The sequence below is a fragment of the Charadrius vociferus genome, unplaced genomic scaffold (assembly GCF_000708025.1).
Source record: "Charadrius vociferus isolate BGI_N301 unplaced genomic scaffold, ASM70802v2 scaffold228, whole genome shotgun sequence".
In the NCBI taxonomy this organism is placed as follows: Eukaryota; Metazoa; Chordata; class Aves; order Charadriiformes; family Charadriidae; genus Charadrius; species Charadrius vociferus.
The window spans coordinates 3,313,999-3,327,860 of record NW_009649864.1 but is presented as its reverse complement, the minus strand read 5'-3'; the positions used below and the strand labels follow the sequence as shown (position 1 = coordinate 3,327,860).

Sequence of the window (13,862 nt, the reverse complement as noted above, 5' to 3'; positions counted from 1 at the left end):
CGGAGCCCGGCCGCCCGCCATGCCCTGGAGCGTCCGGTGGGTCGGCGGCCGCGGCGCCCAGTCGCAGAAGCAGTGCAAGAAATCCTCCTTCGCCTTCTACCAGGCGGTGAGGGACCTGCTGCCCGTCTGGTTCCTGGAGGACATGCGGACGATGGAGGTCTTCCACTGGGAGGACGGGGGCAAGGTGAGCGTGTACTCACCCTCGGAGGCACTGCTCTACGCCCTGGTGCACGACCACCAGCCCTACGCCCGGCACCTCCTGACTAAGTTCCCCCAGAGCGCCCTGGCCGTGCCCAGCCAAAGCTTCAGCTGCTGCCAGTCCTCAGCCCCACACCTGGCCATGGCCGTCCGCTACAACCGCGTCCGCGTCCTCTTCCGAATCCTCAAGGCCATCCAAGCCTTCCCGCCCAGCGACAGAGCCGCCCACCTGGACCGCCGGGGCTGCAGCCGGGTGGAGGGCGGCAAGACAGCCTTGCACGTGGCCTGCGAGCTGGTGCGACCCGAGTGCCTGCTCCTGCTGCTCGGGCACGGCGCGTCGCCCTGCTTGCAGGATAGCGCCGGGAACACCCCCCTCGACACCTTGCTGCAGCAGATTTCCCACACGCCGGCCACTAACACGCGTGCCAAGCTCCTCTGCCTCGACTGCCTCTTCTTCTTCGTGCCTCAGGACCTCCAGTTCACCATGAAACAGCAACTGTTGGACAATCGACAGCGGTGGCAGGACCTCTTGGGGGAGAACAGGTTCCAGTGCCTGGTGGGCTTAGCTCCCCCGTCGCTGTTTGTCGGAGCCATGCGTGTCTTGATCAGGACCATTGCGCCTGAGCATTTCCCAGAGGCTCTGGACAATCTGCCTCTGCCTCACTTTCTAAAGCCTTTGGACTTGAAACTGGAGAGCTAGAGGGGTGGTACGAGAGCCTCCCGCTCACCTGACAGAAATAGACTGTTGTGCTAAAAATGTTATCAGTATACGAAGCTGCTAATGCAGCAGCCAAGTATCTGTTTTAATTAGAACTGTATTTTTTAAAAGAATTGTATCTGGCACTTTACAATATATTTTATTTAAAGATCCTTGTGGTGAGGTGAGGTCCGCACTGCATTTTATAAAAAACATTCTATGGCATGTACAAATCAGGGTATGTGGGACAAAATATTTGTAAATACATCTGAATAAACCAGTGGCAGATGCAATCAAAATACCACTCGAGCGACTGAAAACCCTGAAGTGGCACGTGCCTTGGAAAAGCGTGCACGGGGCGGGGGAGTCTCTTCTTGTTAGGACTTCCCTCTTACATAAGCCTCGCGGTCCTGGAACAGGATGACTCCTTTTTTACAGCTCTCCTAATACATCTTGGCAGGCATGCAGATTTTTTTTTTTTAAAGGCACAGATGAAAACTTCCTCATCTTGTATACAAGACCAAAGAGAAGTGAGATACTGTTAAAACTCCCCTAAACAAGGCTGGCAGGGATGTGCAGCTGAACAAAATACATTTTAAAATATGCGTAAAGAACAGTTGGTTTCCTTGCAAAGTTCCCTCTGTTCCCCTGGGAGAGTGAAGGTGCTTGTTGTAAGGCGGAGGAGAGCAGGAATATGCACGTTGCTCTGGCCAAAAATGTTCCTGCCCCGGCAGGAGGCAGGAATGGACTCTGCAGCGCCCCTGTGTGATCGCTGCAGGGTGAGGTGTGAGGAAGGTAGTATGGAGCAGGAGCGTCACCCTCCTTGTGCCTGCCCTCTGCCGTGCCCGGTAGGATTTATGCAGGAGTGGCAATGGCCCAGGACCCCAGAGTAGATTTTTTCAGTGGGTTCTGGCCCTTCCACTGCCAGTCCCCAGCAGGATGTGACAAATTAGGTTCAGCTGAGAGCGCTGTGGCAGCCTTGGTGTCCTCTCTGGGTCCCAGAGGAGTAGCTTAGAGATCCACCCTTCCCCCTGCTACTCCTTCTGAGATGCTCCAAGGTACACAAAACACCTTTGCAGCTGCTCCAGATCAAAAAGCCCTTTGCAGGTAACGTCCTGCTTCCGACACTTGTGTTTAGACACATCAAAGTCCTGAGCAAAGGGTACAGCTTCAGTTTTTTTGCTCTGCAACCTTTACTCTACAGCAGTAGAGCATTCTGGGCAGTCACGCTGCTTACTTCCCTGTAAAACTGGCACTGCCCCTGCTGGTTCCACAGGGAGCGACCTGCGCCGGCTCCCCCAGTATCGCAACGACAGAAACCTCCCAGGCCACAGCGCCGTAGCTTTGCCTCTGTTCCTGGAAGTCGTCAGCGAAACTGTAGGGTTTCATTTCAGCGCTTAAATTCGTAGCCAGGGAGTTGTTTGCCACTTGAAATACTTCAGCACTGTTGCTCCCTTTGGGGTCATCAAGGAACCGATGTGCTCGGAGAGAAGAGGCCATGTTCAAGGCACGAATTTCTTTGTTCATGAATTAATTTTGGTTAGAGGGAAAAAAAAAACCCAATACAGAATGAGGCACTGTAAGCTGTTCATGCTTCAGCAGAACAGAGTGGTATTTCATCTAAAGTAATCTCCATACTGCATGCACAATAAAAGATAAGCCTTACTTTTGAAATTCGAGATGCAAGAGAAAGAAGATTGCTATTCTTAGACTGATGGCACTGAAAATGTTTCCTGGAAGAGCAAATGTTCCTTTTTCCCAAGAAACCAAGCTGATACGTGCTCAAGCTAATTACCATGGGAAATTCAGGTCCCTTGCTAGAAAGCATAGAGTAACTCTAACTGTTCTCTTCAGCTACCTTGTTGATAATAAAAATACAGAAATCCAAAGAACTAATCCCTTGCTTAGCTGCTTAACTAAAAAACAAAAACAAAACCACCACCACAAAAAAAACCCAACAGAAATAAAAAAATCTATGTTGCTAAGTTCTTTATTTGAGTACATGTTCCCCATTGCTTCTGTAACAACGGTGTGGAAGCATCTTCCAAAACAGATGAGAGGTAAAGCAGTCAGGTCTAACTTGCACATGGAAAAGTGTCTTGAGGTGGGGGAAGAGACGGAGCTGGGGGTGGGAGGAAAGGTTTACCAGCCTTGCTGACAAAGACGTAATGAGATTCAGCAGCGGGGAGTTGGTCAGTTGAACTGAGCGCTGGAAGACGCTCCAGCTCCCAAGCTGTGAGGGTAATTACACATTGGAACAGCATGACAGGCCAGGCAGGACATCCTACACCTTAAAATGAGCCCATTAACAAAACAAGAATTCAAGGCCAAAGCTGCCCCTGCAATTCCCTCCAGCCCTCCCACCAGCTCTCGGGTAATCCACTTTGACAAACAGAAAGGGTCCCCTCAATACGTTGTGACGGGTCCAAAGTCAGCTAACTGCTGCGCCCCTCCTGTTATTCTAGGCCAGAAGTCAAGGCTATTGCCGAGCCCATGCCGGGATCGCTCTGCTGAAGGTCACCGACAGACCTCGCTACGTGTGGCTCACTGATGTGTCTGGGATGCTTAAGCTGGAGAGGCTGAGAGGCACTGTGTCACAGCGGTGACTACACAGATCACTCACCCAACCGGGTCCAGGCTTGTTTTTCAAACAGAGCCGCAGCTTGGAAAAAGTCTGGGGCTTCTCAGCTTTGGAAACAGAAGTCCTTTGTTTATAGACCAAGCAAGAGTGACATCAGCTTTCCTCAGACCGACTTGCCAGCATGTCTCTGTCCTCTGCCACCTTTGGAGCACAGTGGAGTGCAGGCTCCACAGCCCGTTCAGTTCTCCAGCTCTTGGCGAAGGCTGTCAGCAAAAAAATGCCAATTAGTGCCAGTTGCAACACCACTGAGAAGCTTAATAAAGCGAACATGAACAGTCGTTATGTCTCCGCAGAAGAGGACTGCCAGTGCTAGAGTCAGGGAGCTGGCCACAAAGGTGTGGGAAAGAAGATTCACCAGGTCCTAACACCCTGAAAAACAGCAGTAAGGATATATAGTTAAAAGCTTTGGTCTTACCTGCACAGGTTAATCTAGTCACACAAGGCAAATTACTCATCCGTACAAGTGTGTCAAGGCGGTATAGAGAGAGCCAGCGTTCCTGAAAAGCTTAGTTACAACCAGTTCCTCTAAAAGGCTACTTTCTATCATGAACCGGTGATGAAATGTAATAAATATTTCCCATGTGTTGCTCAAGCACTTTCAAAACACAATATTCATACGCTACCCACCTTTAAGTACAAAGTGGTTTTGTTTGTTGTGGCAGGTGAAAAAGGCCTGAGACACTTTCATTCGGAAAGCAAGGGGAGAGGATAAGTACTGGGCTACGTTTATTTTTGACTCTTTGCAGCTCCCTTAAATATTCCAGGAGTTACAAAGCTTAGCCTGTCTAGAGTCTGCTGAAGGAGCTGAAGTATATTGTAATTTCAAGTAACTCATTTAAAAGATGAATTTGGCATCTTTAACAGTTGTCTTTTACCCACGGTATTGAGTAGTTAAAGAATTTAAATTGATGCGAATGCAAAACTAGGTGGTTTAAATAGCCTAAAAAAATCCCTTAGTGTAACATTTGTCTCAATCTTGCTCGCTGATGTGCTGTCCTGCCATAAAAGCTGCATCCTTTTCCTTGCCATGGTCACAGCCTGGTATGAGCGTTGCCAGAGGTGGGCACCTTAAATTTAGCAGAAGATGCGGGTGTATTTATACCAAAAAATCACTCCCTTCGTGAAGACGTATAGATATGGAATATCAAGCCTAACATCAGCTTAACACTCAGCGCCGCACAAAGAATATCTGCTGCAAATAGGTAAAGGTTTCATACAGTTTCAGGGGGAGAGGAAGAGGGATGTTAACGAACAGGCTCCTCCGCGTGGACAAGTCTTGCGAACTAAACCGAACTGAGGCAGGCACGAAGCAAAGGAGAAGAGGAAGCGGGAATCCACCGAGAGTGAGACCTGTGGGGAGAGGAGGCCTAGGCTATAGGCAGGGCTGCGATTACAGACCGTTTTGAAAATGAAGCGGAAAATAGCAAGGACAAAGATCCAGCACAGAGGCATGGAAAGACAGAGACTAGAAATGGGCCAGGGGGCCAGGTTTGTTTCCTAATCCCTGTTTGTCCTACGTCTGGCGTTCAAGTCATACAGGTTTTTGACTTGCAATATAACAAATCTATTGACATCAGCAGATCATTGTGCATTGCATCACCCCATCTTCAGACCAGTGTTACCAACTAGACAAACAAAGCGCCCATGCCATGCGCTTAATATTTAAACAGCACTGTAAATCCTTTTAAACCAACTTTTGTAACACCTATGTTAATAACAGTACTTCCATCACTGGCTGCTGCCAGAAGCTCTCTGAGGTTAGATCACCATTCATTCCCAGCCTGGCTTCAGTGGTCTCTCCTCCGCCTACGAGGTGTGAAAAAGAAACTCTGCCTATTACTTGCCCAGACCACATCAAACTGTCCTCTATTGTCGTGCACAAGGATCACATCTATGGTGTTGCAAGGCTGCTGCTTGCACTGAGTTACTGCTGATCTTTCCACCAAGCAGGTACACAGGCACGTGTAGCACAAGAAGGGAAGGAGCAGAGCTCTCTTGCAAAACGTAACTCATCAGTCATAGCAGAAAACAGAAATACAGTTTGCAAAGACATCAGAGATCCCCCACTGGTGCTAAAAGAAATGGATCCAAGTTCAACTGGGATAAAAAGGTTTCCTCCACTTGCCCTGATGACCTCTGAAAGAACCAGTATCTTTTTGCTCGGTGTTTTAGCTGATAAATGGAAAGACCACATAAATCAACAAAGCAAATCTTCAGAAGCCTCAAATGATGAGAAACACATCACGTTTAGGAATTATTGCTGAAGTCAGAGGAGTCTAGTCATCTAGTCTAAATTGTGTACGACACAGGCCAGAAATTCCCATGTTGGACCTATCACATCTGATTGATTTGCAGCATCTGCTTTAAGTCCAACCTTACCTTATAGATTTTTAAAGAGCGGAGCATCCGAGGCTCTCTGCAGAACTTCTAGCTGAGCCAAGCAAAGGTCCCATCCAGATCACCCCCATTTCTCATCTGTCCCTAAACCGCAAAACATCCCCTGCCATCAACCTTGCCTCCTTCCTTTGCAGGAAAAATTAATCACTTCCTAATGCAAATGCGAGAATTGACCAGAATGGATCTGAGTCAGCGAGGAGGGGATGCTGAGACCCACTTCAGCGAAGCAGGAAAGGCAGAAGGGGGCTCTGATCTGTCCCACACTTGGGCTTAAGCTCCGTGAGCAAGGTTTCAGCAAGGGTCTGAGCCAGCAAGTCAGGTCCCCGGGTGAGCTCCAGTCACACCAGCCGTTGTAAGGTTACAGTTCCTGTCCTAGAAGCCTAATGGGAAACACAGTGCAAATCAACCCTTCTCCTTCAGGAAAGCATATTAGGCCCAAAAAGTTCAATTCCAAAAGTCAGGCTTGATGTAACCCATTCTGAGCCATGGTGAGACACTTCCACGCCTGGGATAGGAGGGGAGACCGTGGGCCAGTCTCCCCTTCCCCGCGCTCCCCACCTAAGGCACACACAAGGGCAGGAAGCTCCATGGATCTCAACGGGGAGGCGAGCAAAGCACCGGGGACAGCCAAGCCCTTCCCTTAGGCTCCTCTGTGGAAAGCAATGGAAGGAGGCCAAGGGAAGAGAGAGGCTTCCAGGCAGAAAGCACTTGGCTGCATTCCTCAGCCAGGACAGGGAGCAGTTTCCAGCTCCAAGGAGGACAGCATCCTCCCTGCTGCTTGGCTCCCCGATTCCTGCCCCATTTGTCACGGCTCCTCTCCCACAGTTTCGTGGCTTTGAGGGCAAATTGCCTGTCCTCCCACCTCCTGCTCACACCAGTGATCCGGCAGCGGCCGCAGACCCTGACTCTGGGCAGCCCCATCCCTCTCTCTCAGCCAGCAAAGCTCCAGAGCCCAAAATTGTCCCTCTGCTCCTTTGTTCCAGCCCCAGTGGTAATTACTGTTTTGATGTAAGGGTGATTTTTTGCATCATGCTCTTAATATTCAGGCTTTATTTTATAATCATTAGGGATCTTCTTTTTAATGGTGCAAGTAAATTATAGTAAACACATTATACTACATCACATTCGTATTTTTCATGCGGTGTCATTTCCCTGACAGTGTTTGAGGCAGCATTTTAGAGCAAAGCCTAAAAGGATAAGTAATTTCTAACAAAGTCAGAGAGAGAATGAAGTCCCTTGAGAAGCTGAGGTTTTGAACATCCTTTCCTCCCAAACCATCTGCTAGTGCTCTCCTGCTCTCTCCCACTCCTGCAATAAGGAAAGCTATTGATGGTTAGTGACTCAAAGTGACAAGACAGAAGGATGCAGACTCTCAAACTGATTTCAGTCCTTTGTTAATGACATGCACAGATAGGGCCATGGCCAAGGCAGGCTGGACAAGAGTCTTGAACTAGTAATGGAGGTGACTTGAGCGACTTCTTGTCCACCACTTCTGCAAGGAGAGGGACACACTGCTTCTTTCACTTACAACACATTTGCAGGCCTGCCCGGCAGCGGGGATGGCGGGACCTTAGGCCATCTGACAAAAGCCATCACAGAGCTCCCAGTGCAAGTGAGGGGGGGAAAACACTCACGTGTCAGCAGAAAGAGCCTGGCACTCCCTCAGGTCTGCCTCCTTCAGATGGCCAAGGTTTGACTCAGCTTTGCTGCCACCTCATCTTCCCTGCCAGGAGCAGCACCAGGGCGGGGGTTAGACCGAGAATGCCCTGGCAGAAAAACACCTTCTGAGAAAGCCTTGAGGTAGGAGCTGCTGGGATGGCAGACCAGGTGAGTCACTCAATGAGTCATTCATCTGGTGGAAAGATAAAACCAGGTCATTTTCTTCAAAGTGAAATGCCAGCTGCACAGCTAAGGTAGTGCACGTATTGCCCAGGTTGCCTTCACTATGGAGAACATTGGCTGTGGTGTTGGAGCTCTGTTCAACATGCTGGCCAGAGATGGCCACATCCAGCAACATCATCTCAACTTTCCTGATAGGTCAGTGAGCTATCACCCCATCAGCCATAGCCACGGTACCAAGCTTTAGGTGAAAGACTCCAGGTGTATCTCCTCATAACCCTTTGCTCCAGTCAGTCTGATCTCTTGGGAGACTATGGCTTCTCCTGAGGGTTGTCACCTCAGACTGGGTGTGTAGTGGGAATCACTCCATCCCTTTTCTTTGGAATAAAGCCCTCTCCCACAGCACAGCCTGTCCTGACACTCTGGTCTGCCACTGGCTGCTTCCAGCACTGGTTACACCCCTGTTCCTAGGGTGCAGGGGAAGCACACTGCCAGCACAGTGAGGGGTGAAGATCACAGCCAGCACCCAAGCTGTCCTTCACTGCTGAAGAGACTTGGTAAGTCCCAGCTCCCCAGAGAGATCAGACCCCTGGGGAAGCACAGAGTAGGAGGCACCTGGGGGTGGGAGAGGACAGCACGGCCAGGCAAACAGTGGGGCCAAGCACCGCAACACTTCGATCGCAGATGCTGTGAGAACTTGAGGTCTTAATTCTTGGGTACCACATGGTATCAGCTATGCTTACGTACGTGCTTAGATACACCTAGCAACAATATGCCTGTGGTACTGATGCATTGCCCACATGATGAACAGCCAGCTCGCATCACATCTCCTCCCCTTTCCAGTCTAGGGAGACACAGAGCAGTTAAATCCCAGCTTCTGAGCTGGAGCTCCTTCTCAAGTGATATCAGCAAATCTTCTTATGATCAGAGGTCTCCGGCTCAGTATTGCCCTGTGGTGCCCACAGCAGTGGCCTTTAACTCCTCCAGTCTCACAGGCACTCACTCAACACAAGCCAGCGAGCAGCAGATCTTGTCCTGCAATAGTCCATGCTATACCTACAAACCGCATTTTCGCTTGTACAAGCCACGGAGTTACCAGGCAAACGTTTCGCTCTACGGCACAGCTAAGCCTGCCGGGGGCCAAAAGGAGAACCACAATCGTCTGCGCTCTGCTCAAACTGCAGGACTCCGCGGTGTTCCCATCCTCTTTCCACTTTTGCTGAATGACGGGAGGAGAAAAAAGGGGGAGTGAATTGCCTTGCTGCCCCTGATAGTGAGGGAGTAACTTTCCAAGCTAGAACCAGGCAGAAGAGGGGAGGAGTAACACAGAGCTGGGCTCTGCCCACCTCCAACTCAAAAGGAAAAGCTCTGCTTAGTAAATGCTGTGCCTTTCAGAGGGTGCTAAGCAGCACTGAGCACTCACTTTGGGAGGTGACACGTCCCAGCTGGTGGTCTGGGTCTGCACCTATTCACCTTTTCAGCATTTGCAGTTCATGCATGGCGAAGTGGCACTGTACTGTACCAAACCAAGGCTATGGAGCTGGGAGGGTATTCGGAAGTCTTTTGTTCCAGAATCAAAAGAAGCCTTTCCTGCCTCCTGCTTGGGATTTGATGCTTTAGAAACTGGTTGCTCAGATACCAAACAAATCTTGTGTAGACTCCCTGTTAAAACAAAAGCACAGAAATTTATGCAACGAAATCCCTGCTTTGGACTCGGACATTACCAGGCCCTGTTAGTTAATTAGGCTACACTGAAGCTTTACTCAGATTCAAACCTGACACTGATGCAGCTGACTCTTTAGGAGACACCCGTCCTGATGGGACACATACTGAACATGCTGTTTTAATGCGATGTTGACTGCAAGTGGCCTTGATGACCTAGGCATTAAATATAGTGTGGCAGAAAGATACATGTCTTACTTCTCTCTATTAGCTGGTGTCCGTGAGGACAAAAAAAAAACCCCAAGCCCCGCAGTTTAGCTATCTGAGCTGATGGCTTTTAGCTCAGCTGGCAAAAGGGCTGCAGGCACCGTGATAGCAAGTCCTCCTATGGAGAACCTGTATTCTTTGTGGTATCAAAACATGAAACTCTAGCATAATGATCATGGCATTTCTGCTCGCCTTCCCAGTTCCCCAGCCTCTGCAGTGGGAAAACACAATCCTTTATTGGTTTGTTGCTCCCTTCTCTATTACTGTAGGATGTACCTGCCTTAACCATGCTATTCTCGAGCCCACACCCTCATTGTAAAGTCCATGCTTGACACCCAGCTGAACTTGTGGTTAGCGAGGGTCACTCCCCCCACGCCCCCCCGCTCACCACTCAGGTTTACTCCTTTCTGAGCAGCGTTTGGAAACAGCCCCTGAGCACAGTAAGTCTGCCCGCAGCAAACTTTCAACTCCTGTTTCTTGTTTGCCTGCCCTTTTCTTTACAGGCCTACAGGTAAAGACAAGTTTACTGCTGATTATCTCTTTGGAAAGTGCTGCTACCACAAGAAAACATGGAGAAACACGAGATGTCTGGCTTTGGTGAAAATTTACAAGGTTAAAAACCAAAGGTGTTACACCACATAGCTCAGACCTATTGAAGACAAAGGCTGATACTAAATGCGAACATCCACTTGTGGTGGGATCACCTCTGGGGAGAAAGATTATTGAAACCAGCACCTACAGCTTGACAAAAATAAGATTTACTACATAAGTCTAACTATTTTCGTTTTATAAATCTGCCATATGAATCACAGAACGGTTTGGGTTGGAAGGGACCTTAAAGATCATGTAGTTCCAACCCCCCTGCCATGGGCAGGGACACCTTCCACTAGACCAGGTTGTGGTGATGTCAAATCATCAGCAGTCAAATGAATCCCTCTCATCTTATGCTCTTGTCATTCCGATCCCAAAAATAAAACCAACCAAACAAAACCCCACTTATGTTACAGCTATTACAGGTGATGTTACGTGTATTACTAGCCAGCTGGTTGCTTTCATGCCTCCTCTACAATAAAGAGCACCGTTTTCACACAGGCCATCAATAAGCCCTAAATGTTCTTACATATAAACCAAAATAGCTGGAGGACCAATTTGTAGAAATCCTGTGTCCACAGCACCAAATGGCATCAATGGAAGATGTACATGTTCTGCACCGTCAAAAGCCCTGACTTTCTGCTAATGCCATTCAGATCTACCAAACAGAACACAAAAGGACATAAGAGTACTTAAAGAAGCAAAAACAAGGCGATACCACCTACATAAAAGAATCAAACAAAGCAACAAAACATTTAAGTGGCTCTGATATATGTTCTCATCCCTTGGTATCATTACAGGGAGTGTTACATAAAAGAATCAAGCAAAGCAACAAAGCATTAAATGGCTCCGATAGATGTTCTCATCCCTTGATATCATTACAGGGATTGTTCCCTTTGTCCTGTCTTAAATGGGACTGCCACTATTTCCTGACAACAGCCCAACCAAATAAGCCTTACTGTGAGGAAATGTTTCCTGCCATTAAGCCTGATTCTCCCTTCCTCATTCTTCTTCCATCAGTCAGAATTATTCTCTTCAGCATTCCCTGAAACCATCATATTACCTCTACTCCCGCTAGCAACCATGGATGAAGGCAGGTATTCCTTAAAGGCTCTTTGACTTTTATTCCCCTCCACCCCCCAAGCCACTGTCTCTGCTCAGTTCATTATTAATAGTGGTTTTCTCAGAACTTCTTTTCTGAAATTCAGATGCTTCCAGCTGTTTGTAGTAACCTAGATGTGAAGACCTCAATATCAGAGAGAAAACAAACTACGTTAGCACTATGCAATGCAAAAGAACTTCACCCTGAACCAGGACCAAAACTGCAAACTATATAAAACCTACTACACAGGTCTCTCTGGAACCTGGCTATCTCTTGAAAATATATGCTCCCATTTCCCAACCAGTGGCATAGAATGGCTTCCAAAGATGCTCCTTACTTATCTGGACTACAGCAGAGACACTGGGAAAAAGAGGAGGAAAAAAAGATGGTCCCGTGCTCCATTGTCATCCATGTTAAAAACTTCATGAGTCTCTGCCAAGGAAGACAGATGCTCAGTACCTGGCCATCACTTCCTACAAAGTAGTTGCATTTATTTTGCAAAATCACTTGCCTGGGATGGCATCCAAAACCATCCCTTACTTAGCTGAACAGAAGCAGAGTTGCCTCTAGAGACGTCATATGGTGAAGCCTCAGATTCTACTAATAATGTTCCTGAAGCCATATCCAGATCCACTGTAGTGAAAGCTTTGCCGTGGATTTTATGTAGGACTAAATATGAAAGACAAGCATTCCAATATTCCCTACTTGTCTGGCTGTGTTGTCACAAATCAATTTTTCAAAATAATGAAAAGATGATGTTTTTCTAGGCACCACGGTATGGTTATAACCATATGGTTAGCAGTACTTCTTGAGCTTAATGTGATGACTGAATTCAGATATTGCAAATCTGATATTGGGAAAACAGCTAACTACAAGCCAAGAGATCAACGAGATCGATATTAATAAACAAAAATGAACTAATTTTCAACAGTTGTCAGATTATTTATTCTTATTCTATACACACTTCTACTGCAGCAGTGTTTCTAGAGCAGTGTTTCTTAAATGATGGTTCATCAGGCACTGACAAGCAGACCGTATTTGTTTCCAGAAATGTACAGCTTCTGCAGTGCTTTTTATTAAAAGCTTGATGGAAAAAGCGCAGGAAAATCTGCAAGATCAACCCACTCCAGAATTTGGGGAAGCACTATTTTAAATTTACTTACTCTGTACAAGTTGGTACTTGTAAAACTAACAGAGATCAATAATGAAAGATGAGAACCTTGAATGCAGAAAGCAAATAGGATAACGATATGCAAATCATCTGGGTACACAGAGACAGGTCTAATCGTTGGGTCCATTAGACAATGGATTTCAAAAATACTCAGCTCAAGCTGAAAGTCACTGTGACCCATTAAGGTCCTCGAAAAATTGTAGATGGTAGATACAACAACAAGAGTTGCGCTACTCCCTACAATGCTAACTTTTAAAATGAAAAACTGCGTGAAATTTGGTGAAATTCAGCATGAAGAAAGTTTCATTTGTAACAATTGATTAAGGATGTGTTTAATGTCTGTGTTACGCTGACGCGTTCCACCTTGGCTGACTTCAGGAACAGTAGCAGGGAACCCTAGACCCAAAGTAAGAATCCTTAGAGACAGACCTAAGAAACCACGTTTGCCAAGATCTGCAGAAGATTCCTGTTATCCACCACAGAAGCTGGCAAAACTCACGAGACAGGGAATCATTTGTAGGCTATGAACCTGTCTGTGCTGCCCAGAACAAACATGCTATGGGAGGCACTGAAGTCTAGCTCTTAGCAGCACACTTCTGCAGAGACGATATTCTTCCTTAGGTTTCTGAACCTGACAGTAAGGTAGACGCCAACCTGCTCCTAAAACTCTTTGAGAAACCACTGGATGTACAACTGAATGAAGCGTGGCTTTTTAAGTGAAAGCTGAGCCTACCTTGCTCAGTACGCTTTGAAAGCTCATCTGGCAAGATACGGCATCTCCTGCCCATTAAGAAAAAAAAAACCAACCAACCAACCAACCATCCATCTGTCACCTTCCATCTTTTCTATGAAAATCAAGTTACCATATTGCAAGCAGCCAGCAATGGTGAAAAACACACTGCAAAGGACTATCGACAAGGTTATAGGTAATGCAAAAACCTGCTGGCTTTAGCTTTGGGTTTAATAAAATACCAAAGCTTAAGTAGAAGGAGCTGCTTTGTTACCTCCCTGGACCTCAACTCCTGTCCTAGAGCTATTAGAAGTGGCAAGATGGGGAGGAAGGAAAGAACGTGACATAAAAACACTCAAATTGCCTCTACACAGTCCTGTGTTTTCCTCCCAGGAACTCTCTACATGAGCACCATGCGATCATGTAGTTATGCGTGGAAGGACAGGAGAAAGATCTCTCCAGTAAGCAAAGAACAGCATGAAAAGAAGTCAGCAGGCCTTAAAACCAACAGGATTCAGCTCTCCAATGTACCTGTTCTTAGTACAGACAAAGACGTATTTTGGATTT

The 13,862-nt window shown here is 47.3% G+C and overlaps 1 protein-coding gene across 1 annotated transcript; it reads left to right on the top strand.

Annotated features, from left to right (window-relative positions):
• Positions 1-19: 19 nt before the first annotated feature.
• ANKRD9 (ankyrin repeat domain 9) lies at positions 20-1,060 on the top strand. The gene has a single exon (XM_009891052.1). It carries the CDS (start codon positions 20-22, stop codon positions 896-898), a length of 879 nt encoding a protein of 292 aa, XP_009889354.1. The 3' UTR covers positions 899-1,060.
• The last annotated feature ends 12,802 nt before the right edge of the window (positions 1,061-13,862 follow it).